The 12,348-nt window shown below is 58.1% G+C and overlaps 1 protein-coding gene across 1 annotated transcript; it reads left to right on the top strand.

Annotated features, from left to right (window-relative positions):
* Window positions 1–273: 273 nt before the first annotated feature.
* LOC125917698 (hydroperoxide isomerase ALOXE3-like) lies at window positions 274–12,345 on the top strand (the record flags this gene model as incomplete). Its single annotated transcript, XM_049623824.1, has 11 exons — window positions 274–371; window positions 889–1,008; window positions 1,294–1,419; window positions 4,251–4,354; window positions 4,910–5,082; window positions 5,802–6,236; window positions 6,329–6,415; window positions 7,045–7,214; window positions 7,767–7,888; window positions 11,681–11,781; window positions 12,322–12,345. Coding segments are annotated over 11 exons (1,560 nt in total), but the record flags the coding sequence as incomplete, so codon positions are not given.
* Between the last annotated feature and the right edge of the window lie 3 nt (window positions 12,346–12,348).

Here is a 12,348-nt window from a genome sequence, read left to right as displayed (position 1 = left end):
GCGTGGGGGCACACGCCAGATGCTGGGAACACAAAACACGACTACAAGGTAATTTCTGCCCCCAAAGACTCTTGGGAAAGCGATAAACATACAGACGGTTAGGTTGATTGTTACAATTTCGGGGTGAGGTTGTCCTGAGTCCCTTCTGCTGATGAACACACAAGAACGCGGGGTATCCATGTTGCTGAGAGGGATTGGGTTCAAGGGTTAGGGGGTTCAGGCAAGCTTCGCTGGAGGAGGTGTTGTTTGAAAAGAGGCTCACAGGACGAGTGATTTTCATCCCCCACAGCCACAACTATTTGTCAGGACTCCCTGCCCCTCCTTCTGGATCACAGGAGACGGGAACTCCAGAGTCGACAGGAATGCTACCGGTGAGCCTGCCTAATTCGACTTCTTTCCCCCATCTTTACCGTCCCCTCTCAGCCTTAATCAGACTACTACTCACTCTGACCTCAGATCCAATCAGGACCTTCATCTGAACCTCACATCAGTCTGAGGTTGACTCACACAAGTACCAACAATTCTCAGCGAATCCACACTCAACCCACAGATACCCTGGATGTCACCCAGATGTCAGACATGACCCTGGTATTGACCGGTCTCAACCCAGCTTCAGCCTCCTGCCCCCCTTCTCCCCCACCCCAAAGCGGCCACGATCTCCATCTGAATGCAAACCCAGCTCCAAAGCAGTCTGGACATTCATGTTGTCCCCAAATGCCTCTCTGACCCGCAGCCCAGTGACTTCAGGGAGCAAATTCCAATTCTTTGTCACCTACCCAGAAAGTGGGTGGTTTCTGGGAGTTATAATTTAAAGTCACGTCTTTAAAATCTAAAGAAGGTTATGTTTATTCTCAGTCGGACCTCTGACCTCTTTCTTTCCCTTGGAAGCTGGAAGGTCTATGCCCCTGGCTTCCCTGGCATCATAGACGTCAGCAACTTCGAGGAGATGGAAACAGACAAGAAATTTGCCCTGACCAAGACGGCACCTTGCACAGACCAAGGGGACAGGTGACAGGGGAGCCCAGGCTTGGGAGGAAGGTGGAGGGCATGACCTGAAAGTTGGGACGATGGGGCCCGGGCAGCCAGGAGAGAAGACAACTAGGGTTTAATCCAGGAGTCAGGACAGAAGGGGCAGAGGTGACCCCAAGGGTCTGGCGGGGAGGTGGCTTCAGGCCAGAGCGGAGGGGGCTGGGCAGGGGTCCAGAGCAAGGCAAGGACAGAGGGAGGGAATTAAGGGGAGTGGGCTGCAGGTCCGTCTGACTGGTGTCTGTCTTTCTGCTCCCCCCCCCCCAGCAGCGGGAATCAGTACCTGCCTGGCTTCCCCATGAAAATCGACTTCCCGTCCCTGCTGCACATGGACCCCAATATTCGCTACTCGGCCACCAAGACGGTCTCCCTGCTCTTCAACGCCATCCCTGCGTGAGGCCACTGCCCTCCCTGCACTCCTGCTCAGTCTGCCTCCTGCCTCTGCTCTTCCCGTGTCCTCCTGTCCGTGTCCCCCTCTGCACATCTCTGTCCCCATGTCTCCTCTCTATCCTCATCTCCCCCTCTCTGTCCTCATTCTACCCTCTGTCCCCATGTCCCTCTCTCTGTCCCTGTGTCCCTATCTGTGTCCCTATGTCCCCTCTCTGTCCCTGTGTCCCCCTTTCTATCCTCATCTCCTCCCTCTGTCCCCATGTCCCCCTCCCTGTCCCTGTGTCTCTGTCTCTGTCCCATCTGCCCCCATGTGCCCCTGTCTTTGTGTCCCCCTCTCTGTTGCCATGTCCCCCTCTCTGTCCCTGTCTCCCTGTCTCTGTCCCCATATCCCCCTCCCTGTCCCTGTGTCCCTGTCTCTTTCCCATCTCCCCCCTCTCTGCCCCATGTCCCCCTCTCTGCCCCATGTCCCCCTCTCTGTCCTCGTGTCCCCCTCTCTGTCACCATGTCCCCCCATCCCTGTCTCTGTCCTCATGTCCCCTCTCTGTCCCCATGTTCCCTCTCTGTCCCCATGTCCCCTCTCTGTGCCCATGCCCCCTCTCTGTCCCCATGTCCCCCTCTCTGTCCCCATCTCCCCCCTTTCTGTCCCCATGTCCCACTCTCTGTCCCATCTCCTCTTCTCTGTCCCCATGTCCCCTCTCTGTTCCCATGTCTCCGTCTCTGTCCCCGTCTCCCCCTTTCTGTCCCCATTTCCCCTCTCTGTCCCTATATCCCCCTCTCTGTCCTCATGTCCCCTCTCTGTTCCCATGTCCCCCTCTCTGTCCCCGTGTTCCCCTCCCATTCTCTTTCTCCCCACCACTTCCTGTTTTTCCTTTGTCATCACCCCTTTCTCCATTCCTCAAATCTAGGAAATTAACTGAGCACCTCCTCAGTGCAGAGCTCAGTCCCAGGCCCTGTTGGTGGGACCATGTTGAGTGGGGCAGGGAGGCCAGGCCCTGAAGTTTCAAGGAAGTGAAGTCAGACCATGTCATGTTCAGACCCCGGAACCAACACTTTCTAGCTGTGGGACCTTGATCTTCACTTAGCCTCTTAACGCTTTCCTCATCTGTCAGATGACAGGAATACGCATACCTGCCTCACAGGTTGGGGGGAGAGTAAGCAGGAGAACACCCGGTACGAAACAGTCTCGGTGGATGTGACCGAGTAGTAGTATTAGGATGTGCTCTATGGCCACGAGGGGCTCAGTGTCCCCCGGGGGACATGTGGCACAGTTCATTAGGGATCGGAGGGGCCACTGGCAGCTCAAGTCAGCTTGAGGCTCTGAGTGCGATGTGGTGGAGGGGGTAGAGTGGACACTCCGGGCCAGAGGCGGCAGGGCTGAGTAGGGGCTGGCAGGTGCCTCCCGAGAAGGCGAGTGGGACTGAAGCCGGCTTTGGGCCACGGAGAGTAGAGCTGAGCAGGGAGTTGGGGGTGGGGGGGTTCTGGGCAAAGCCAGGCTGCCCTGGAGGGAGGACGGACAGGTTCGGCTGGACATCTGTGCGGTAGAAGGTCCAGAGGAGTCCAGGGCAAGAGGCTGGATCCTCACCCTCGGGGCTCCTATGCTGACCGATTCTCTGGAAGCAGGACTAGTGGGAGGGGAGCAGAGGTGAGGTGAGAGTGAGCTCGGAACGTCTGGAGACAGCTGCAGGTGGCTCAGGCCTCAGGGCAAGGATGTGGCAGGGTTGCTGGACGAGAGTCACCTGAGCTGGTCCCCGGATGGACGTGTGGGTCTAGATGAGGCGAGGGAAGGCCCCGGAGATCTAGGACAGACTGCGTGGGACTCAGAGACGGCCGTGGGCGGAGGGAGCTGGTGTTTGACAGCCGTGGGGGATTCATGGAGACGAGGGGCTGTGTCCGGGCTCCACTGCGGGGCCGTGGCAGGACGCTCTGGAGGAGGGGTGCGCCAGGCCCTCGGAAAAGGAAGACCTTTTCTTTCTCCTTCATTGCCTCCTCACTCTCTGCTTTAACACCGAGCTCTTGCCTGCTTCCTCCCCTCTTCCGGGCCTTCCTGGGCAGGTGCTCAGCAAATGCTGTGGCCTGAGGGGCGGGCAGCTCAGCAGATACTCAGGGAGTTGTCCCTGGGGACGTCACAGATGCACCTTTGCCCGCATCCTTCACGGCATCTGAGCAGACTCACACAGCCGCCTTCCCCACCGCGCACGGCAAACCCACCTGTAGGGTGTCGCATTCCCTCCCGTTGGCCTTGACTCCGTTAGGGAGTGATTAAAATGAACCGATATGTCCACTGACGGAACCACCCAGGCGCCCCAAGCATTTTTTCCCTGATTATAAAATAACACATGCTTGCTGTAAAAAAAATTCAAGCAGTGCGGGCGCCCACAAAGTGAAAAGCGCACGGCCCCCCAGGCTGCCAACCCCTCGTTTACCAGTCTGGTGTAGAAAGCATACCTCCGGTTAAGTTTCGCGAGAAGGCCGTGGTGGGGAGGGACCGGCTGGTGGCAGGCTTCCGAGCCAGCCCCAGCAGCTGGGGCTTTGTCCTGTAGGCAGTCAGGGGTCAGTGAAGGTCTGTGACAAGATGGAAACTTGGAGAAAAGCCAAAACGCCAATGAAGACAACTCGTCTGCAACACGTAGCCCCGTGCACCCCTATGCGTATCCATGTGGAGTCACCCCTACGAAGCCCCAACTGGCCACTAGACTTCTCTCGCGCTCACACTGTTAGGCACCTCTGCTCCGGGAATTGACCTTGTCTGGTCCCTCCAGGACTCTAGGCTGGGGGCACAGTGCCCCTGGCAGCCCCAGGCCCCACCTCGCTTCTCCTCCCCCCACCCCCCTCAGGTCCTTGGGCATGAAGCTTCGAGGACTGCTGGACCGCAAGGGCTCCTGGAAGAAGCTGGATGACATCCGGAATATCTTCTGGTGTCACAAGACCGTCACTTCAGGTGTGCAGAGCCGGGCAGATGTCTGTCCCCCGCCCCTACCCCGTGCTCAGAACCCTCAGCCCCATTCTGGGAAGGGGCCCTCCTCCAGCCGTCCCAGGGAGACTGTGGGGTCCCAGTGCGTGGGGCTCCTGGTTTCGTGAGTGGCAACCATCCCAGAGGCCCCTTAGGAGCTCACGCCGTCTCCCCTTTCCCTGGGAGGGGACAGGAATAGGGGAGTGAGGACAGAGAGACACTCCACCTGCCTGGGAGAGGGTCAAGGGTCATTTAGGGAGTCCTAATCCTGACCAGGGGCACTGGCCTCTCTTCCCCTACTGCGACCATCGCGAGTTCTGTCACTGGGGCCAGGCTGGGGATTCGGATCCTTGCACCGCCACTCGGCTGGGCCAAGTCACTCCGTCTCTTTGACTCTCAGGGTCCTGCGTGAAATTGATTAATTTCACCTGCCTCGCAGGGCTGCTGGGAGGGGAGCCTAAACCAAGGGAGCCAAGGACTGGGCACGGGGAGGATCTAGGGATGTGGCTTCCAGACCCAGTGGTCCCCTCTCTTGCCCCCTAGAGTATGTCACCGAGCACTGGTGCGAGGACCCGTTCTTTGGGTACCAGTATTTGAATGGTGTCAATCCCGTCATGCTCCACTGCCTCTCCAGCCTGCCCAGCAAGCTGCCTGTCACCAATGACATGGTGGCCCCCTCGCTGGGTCCGGACACCTGCCTGCAGACAGAACTAGAGGTGGGTGATTTGTCGTCATGGATACAGGATGGGCGTGGAAGGAAGGCTGGGGCCACCTCCAGTCTGCAGGCCTCATCCGCTGGGCAGCCCCGGCTTTGAATTGGTGCGAACGGAGGTGGGGGCCAGAAGGCGCTCAGCCATGCCTGGAAGCCTGAGATGGGGCCCGGTGAAGAGCGAGCAGGACAGCCTGGAGGAGAAGGCCCTGCCGGTGTTCTGGGGCTTCCAAGGTCCCCAGAGCTGAGGCCCAAAGAAAGCTGTGTTAGGACAGGGGGCAGGCAGCGCAAGGAGACACAGGAGTAGCAATCACGGGGCAGTAGGAGCTCTGAGGGTCTGGGAGAAAACGATGGGCCAGTCTCTCTGCGGCAACCGAGCCCTCGGGCATCCTCCAGGAGGCTGGAAACGTCGCAGTCAATTCTGTGTGTGTTTATCTTGCTGTTGTTGGATACACTGACAGGGTCACTGAGTGGAGAGAGCAGGAAGGACCAGGCAGGGGCGTGGGGAGAGGATGCCAGCTTACACAGGTGGGAGGTTGTGCAACGCGGGACTCAGCCGGACCTCATTCCGGACATGCTGGGAAGGGTTGGGTATCTAACTCTGGCCATGAGCGCAAGCGCCAAGTATTACTGAGGCCCGAATCGGGGTGGGAGTGGGTGGAGAACAGAGAAGGCAGTGGAGCGCGGGTCGGGGGCCACCTGTGAGCCTCTGTGCGCCTTCCCCAGAGGGGGAATGTCTTCCTAGCGGACTACTGGATCCTGGAGGAGGCCCCCGTCCACTGCCTCAACGGCCGCCAGCAGTACGTGGCCGCCCCGCTCTGCCTGCTGTGGCTCAACCCGCAGGGGGCGCTGGTGCCCTTGGCCATCCAGGTGAGACCTGGGGCGGGCTTCGGGGGCGGGCTCAGGCGGCACGCCGGCAGCCTCGAGCCTCAACCCCCTTATTATTCTTGGACGCAGCTCAGCCAGAACCCCGGGCCCCAAAGCCCCATCTTTCTGCCCACTGACTCCTACTGGGACTGGCTGCTGGCCAAGACGTGGGTGCGCAACTCGGAGTTCCTGGTGCACGAGCACAACACGCACTTTTTGTGCACGCATTTGCTGTGCGAGGCCTTCTCCATGGCCACACTGCGCCAACTGCCGCTGTGCCATCCTGTCTACAAGGTCGGTGAGACCCCCGGGCCGGGCTAGAGGGGGCGGGCCAGCTCGGCCGTCTCCCCTGACCTTCGGCTCCTGCGCCCTCATCCCGCTCGCAGCTCCTGCTTCCCCACACTCGCTACACGCTGCAGGTGAACACCATCGCTCGAGCCACGCTGCTCAACCCCGACGGCCTGGTGGACCACGTGAGCCCTCCGGCCCCCTTCCGCCCAGTCTCTGAAGCCCCGCCCCGGGGGCGCTTTGCCCCGCCCCCAAGCCTCTACGGCCTGCAATCCCATTCCACGGTCCCTGCCAGACCCTTCCCACAAGCCCCGCCCGCCTCCCCCCATTGGTTCCCTACTTGCCCCGCCCATAAGCCTCTACGGCCTCCAATCCCATTCCACGGTCCCTGCCAGAACCTTCCCACAAGCCACGCCCCGGCCCCTATTTGCCCCGCCCTCAAACCCTGTCCCCGCCCCCTCTGTCCCACCCACGGGCTCCGCACCTGCAGGCCCCTGGCTTCTTAGTTTCTGGAGGTGGGGGTGGCCGGCTCCCCTTTGACCACATCCTCCGCTGACCCTGCGCCGAGCTGGCCCTCTCGTCCCCGCCTCCCCGGCGTTAGTTACCAAATACCTAAGGATTACCTCCCACGCACGTAGGAGGCCCGCCACCTCCGCAGCCCGCGTCAGGCCCCTCGATGGGGGTTTGATCCGCGATCTAGGACTCCTTGGTTAACTGAATAATTGCCCCCTGCTGAGTCACTAGCCTCCTCTTGCCCCCAGGCACTGGGGTGGGGTCTGGGCCGTCCCCAAGCCCAGCTGTCTTGTGTTGTCAGGTGACGTCCGGCGGGAGGCAAGGCCTCCTCTACCTCATAAGCACAGGTCTGGCCCACTTCACCTACACCGATTTCTGCCTTCCGGACAGCCTGCGGGCCCGCGGCGTCCTGACCATCCCCAACTACCATTACCGAGACGACGGCCTGAAGATCTGGGCGGCCATTCAGAGGTGCGGGGTGCAGGCCTGGGACCTTGCAGCCAGTCTGGCCTCACCAGGGCCTCCTGGCTCAGGGACAGGGGGGACGCCTGTACTCATGCGGGCCGGGGCGCTTGGGGCTGGAGGTGGTGGCTGTGTTTCAGGCCCCAGCACGGAGCACCCCAAGGGTGAGAGTTGGGGTTGGGGTCCTCAGTGAAACGACAGGTAGCTGTGGCCTGGGGAGAGCCTGGGCTGTGTATGAATGCGGGGGAGAAAGGAAAGGGCAGGGTGTCCAGAGGAATCAGGGCAGGTGAAGTGTAGGCTGGGACCCCAGGCTCTCTCGTCAGTGCACTGTCCCCCCAGACGCCTGTGTGGAAAGGAGGCCCCGAGTACCCATGACTCGGGAGTGCCCAGACTTGGGCCCTTGGGTTCCATCTGGATCTGGGGGTCCCCGCTGGACCCTGGTAGGCTCCCAGTGGATGCTGGCTGTCTGGCTCTCCCCAGCCTCAGGGCACTGGGCCTTGGATTTCTGGCCAGCCTTGAGCCCAAGGTCATGCCCGCGGCATTTGCATGTCTTTTCTGCAGCTTCGTCTCAGAAATCGTGGGCTACTATTATCCTAGTGACGCATCTGTGCAGCGGGACACGGAGCTGCAGGCCTGGGTCGGCGAGATTTTTGCTCAGGCCTTCTTGGGCCGGGAAAGCTCAGGTATCTCCTCTCCATCCCCCAACCACAAGCTCCCAAGGACTCGGTGCCCTCCCTGGCCTCGCCTGTTACTTAGTTCTTACTTATGGACCAGCCTTTGAAGTACACCCTATGCTTTTTTTCCTGAGGCTTTTCCCCTCCTCTTTAAACAACAAATTTTATTTTTTTAATGTTTATTTATTTTTGAGAGAGAGAGAGAGAGAGAGAGAGAGCGTGAGCCGGAGAGGGGCAGAGAGAGAGGGAGACAGAATCCGAAGCAGGCTCCTGGCTCTGAGCTGTCAGCACAGAGCCTGACGCGGGGCTCGAACCCACGGACCATGAGATCATGACCCGAGTTGAAGTCGGGCGCTCAACCCCCCGCGCCCCCCCCCCCCCCCGGACGCCCCACTTTAAATCACGTGACATCTGCCGTGGCTGGATGGAAAACGCGGGACTAGCTGTTCTGCAGAATGTGTCGCCTTCCGAGTTAATCCAGTGGCTTCCTCGCGAGGCCATTCAGCTTGCTACTCTACTCGCTGTGTGTTCTGTTGATGGGAAGTAACATCTAAAGGTTAAATGTTGGGGCCAGAATATTTCTCAAGTGATGCTATGTTCCCCGCATTGCGTCACACGGGGAGGCAAGTAGGGTCAGGTTGTCTCCCTGTTAGTGATGCCAAGTGATTTCTGGGTTAAGGTGGTGACAAGGTCTCTTTGGGGTATTTCAAGGATGACCCATCCCCTGCTTTGCTTTGCAAACCCACTGTTAATCCTGGGCTGGCCTGGTCCTGAACGCTCCTCCCCCCAAAGACAGTTTTTGTTTTGTTTTTCCTATTTGGGGCTGTTTCCTATTTGAGACCTGGGATGGGGGGAATCTAATTACTGTTGGTTGACTCCCCTATCTTACTTTATTATTATTTTTTAATTTTTTAATGTTTATTTTATTTTTGAGAGAGAGAGAGAGACAGACAGACAGATAGGGTGCGAGCAGGGGAGAGGCAGAGAGAGAGGGAGACATGGAACCAGAAGCAGGCTCCAGGCTCTGAGCTGCCAGCACAGAGCCCAACACGGGGCTCGAACTCATGAACTGTGAGATCATGACCTGAGCCGAAGTCGGATGCTTAACCGACTGAGCCACCCAGGCACCCCTATTATTATTATTACTATGTTTTAATGTTTATTTATTTCGAGAGAGAGAGAGCACAAGCTGGGAGGGGGGCAGAGAGAGAGGGAGAAAGAGAGGGACAGCAAGAATCCAAAGCAGGTTCCACGCTCTTAGCACAGAGCCCAACACGGGGCTCAAACTCACAAACCGTGAGATCCTAACCTGAGCCGAAATCAAGAGTCGGAGGCCTGACCGACTGAGCCGCCCAGGCGCCCCTGTCCTATCTTACATTATTAAACCTGTCTCTGACTTAATACATCAGAGCATTCTTCAGCTTGACAAACACCTCTTCCGACAGTGCGAGCTAATCCCAGATTCCTGGTTTAAGGCAAGACGCACTGATCAATCAGCTTCGGTCAGTGTGACTTTTGCTTCCATATTTCAAGGGGAACAAGTAAACACTAGGAGCTACAGAACACTTCCCACAGCTCGTCTGACCTCCTTGCCGTTTAAGCTCAGCCCTCCAGGTTAGAATATCCACCACCAAGAGAACCTTCAGAAAATTCCCACACGCCCCCCATCAGGTGCCCGGTCCTTCCCCCAAGCCTCTCCGCCTGTTCGGCTGTACCAGCCTCTCTCTCTCCTGACTGTAAGCCTTGAAGTCATCTTTGGCTCATGTCCTCTCTGTCTTCCTGTCTCCCTAAACCCAGTTGGGTGTCCCATTCTTACTGTCCCCATCAATTCCTACTCTCACCACCCAGTCCCTGCATTATAGCAGCTGTCTCTTTGCAGGCCTCACCTTTCTCAGCCCCTTGCTGCTTGCCCGCCAGGCCTGAGGGGCCACCGCCCTGGTAATCCTCTGAAACTGTGCCCAGAAACCGCCTGGCCTGGCACATTCCTTCCCACCCTGCCTTCTTACCTTCTCAGGCATTCACTACACTCAACCGATAATTACTGGGCTCTTCATATTAAGTATTGTTCTAGGTGCTGGGGTTTGGCGGTGAGCACGACAGACAGAAATCCTGGCCTTCACGGAGCTTAACATTCTAGTGGGGAGACTCTGATAACAAATAAATATGTTCGGTGGTTGGTTATGAGCCCCCGGAAACATGAAAACGCGTGTTGAGGAAGGGGGTGGTTTCAGATAGGTGGTCAGGGAAGATCTCTCTGAGGAGGTGATGTTTGACTAGGGAGGTGAGGGAGATAGTTCGGTGGATAACTGGCCTAAGACTATACAGGCAGAGGTATAGCAAGTGCAAAGGCCCTGAGGCAGATGCGTGACGGCAGGTTTGCAGAATATCAGGAAGGCCTGCGCGGCTGAGTAGAGAAGGTGAGAGAGAAAACAGGAGGGAAGGAAATAAAGCCCGAGAAGGAGCGAGGGCCAGATCAAGCAGGACAGTGGTAAGGTGAGTGGGGTGGGAGGCCCATAGCGGGTTTTAGCAAAGGGCGACATGATCAGATTTACGGTTCTAAAAGACCAGATTGGCCTCTGGGAGTATTTGCTGATCCGAGGTAAAAAGAGGAAGGAGTGGACAGATTTCGGCCTGAGCAGCTGTATAAAGATACCAGAATGATGGGGCGCCAGGGTGGCTCAGTCGGTTAAGCGTCCGACTTCAGCTCAGGTCACGATCTCGTGGTCCGTGAGTTCGAGCCCCGCGTCGGGCTCTGGGCTGATGGCTTGGAGCCTGCTTCCAATTCTGTGTCTCCCTCTCTCTCTGCCCCTCCCGCGTTCATGCTCTGTCTCTCTCTCAAAAATAAATAAACGTTAAAAAAAGAATAAAGATACCAGAATGAGACCCCTGGGGGAGGGCCAGGCTTGGGGAGTATGTGGGGTAGGGGCGTCAAGCGTCAGGTTTTGCTGATGTTGTTGGAGAGGCCTCGTAGACACCCAAGTCAGAGCGTCAGGTACTGGCTGGCGATTTATGCCCACGGCTACGCCGAGTTCGGGGTCCAGGCGGAGCCGGAGGCGTGAATTTGGAGGTCACCGGCCAGTGGCAAGCGGTTAAAGCCATTGATTTGCGCAAGATCAGTGAGCAGTGACGTACAGGGAGAAGAGGTCTCATCATGCCCTCCTCTGTCATCTTTTTTTCTGTTCAAAGCTTATCCACTCTTCCAACTCAAGGGGGCCCCTTCTCTTGCCCCAGGGAAGTCTCCCCTGAGTGCCTTAGCTTCAGTGCCTCTTTCTTCCTGCCTTCGCTTTCCCCAAAGAGCCAAGCCTGGGCCCCCCACGCCCCCCACCTCTGCTTCTATCACTGCGAGCTTCTGAGTGAGTGACACTCTGGTCATCTGTTTCTGTCACTAAGCCCCACGGTGGATGATCCCTTACTGGGTGCTTGGACAAATTTTGGTGAATTGGGGAGAATTTGAACATTAAGTGCTAGGAGGGGCTGTGGATAGAAGTGCCTTGGCAGTCAAGGAGCAGAGCCACCTTGACTGTCAGCTTGAACTTGGCTCCTCCAGTGTGAGCTGTGCTGGCTGGGCGTTTTCTGGTCTGATCCCAGCACCCAGCTCCTATCCTGACCCCCTTTAGAGACCGTAAGCCTTGGTGATGACCATCCCTAACCTCAGCCCAGCCCTAATCTTAGAAGACAACAGTGGCCAAATGCTCAGCTCTCATGTCCTCACTCGCCCCTTGGGGTGAGCCCCGGCCCCGAGCTGCCCCTGGGAAGCCCATGCCCTCCCTCTACACCCTCTCCCCTTCCTCCTGCACCCAGGCTTCCCGCAAAGGCTGTGCACTCCGGGAGAGCTGGTGAAGTTCCTTACTGCCATCATCTTCAACTGCTCGGCCCAGCATGCCGCGGTCAACAGTGGGCAGGTGAGGCTGCAGGGGGCAGGCCTGGGTGGGGCGGGGACGGGGCTATGCAAGGTTGGGCTCAACGATGGACGTGAGGCCAGAGTTGGGGTTGAGAGTGTGGGTGTGTCAGGGTTGGGGTGGGTTTACGATCGGGGCTGAGGCTGGTGGTGAGCGGGTGGAGTGGGTCCAAAGTTGTGGTGGTGACTCCAGTTGGTGTTGTATAGGAAGTAGAACTTATGGGGACCTATCATGGTGGGGACGCAGCCGGGTGGAGTATCAGGTCACTCTGGGTGGCAGGCCAGCCTGAGGCCCTTTGCTGGGGTTACCTCCTCTCTGGGTCCTGCTCCTTCCTTGGTGACTCACTCCACCCAGTCCTGGAACATTGGATGGGGAGTGACAAGGGGTGAGCCTCCTACCCCACTTCTGGAACTTTCTACCCTATACTCCTCCCTGTCTTCCCTTTCCACCATCCTCTCATTTCCCAACTGTGGGAACTGGGATGATGAAGGAGCTGGTTCCCTGCTCTGGCCAGCTGACTCAACTGGGGCGGGGTCCCTACAGCATGACTTTGGGGCCTGGATGCCCAAT

This window comes from Panthera uncia, unplaced genomic scaffold (assembly GCF_023721935.1).
Source record: "Panthera uncia isolate 11264 unplaced genomic scaffold, Puncia_PCG_1.0 HiC_scaffold_2254, whole genome shotgun sequence".
NCBI classification, from domain to species: domain Eukaryota; kingdom Metazoa; phylum Chordata; class Mammalia; order Carnivora; family Felidae; genus Panthera; species Panthera uncia.
This window is presented reverse-complemented; position numbering and strand designations above follow the sequence as displayed.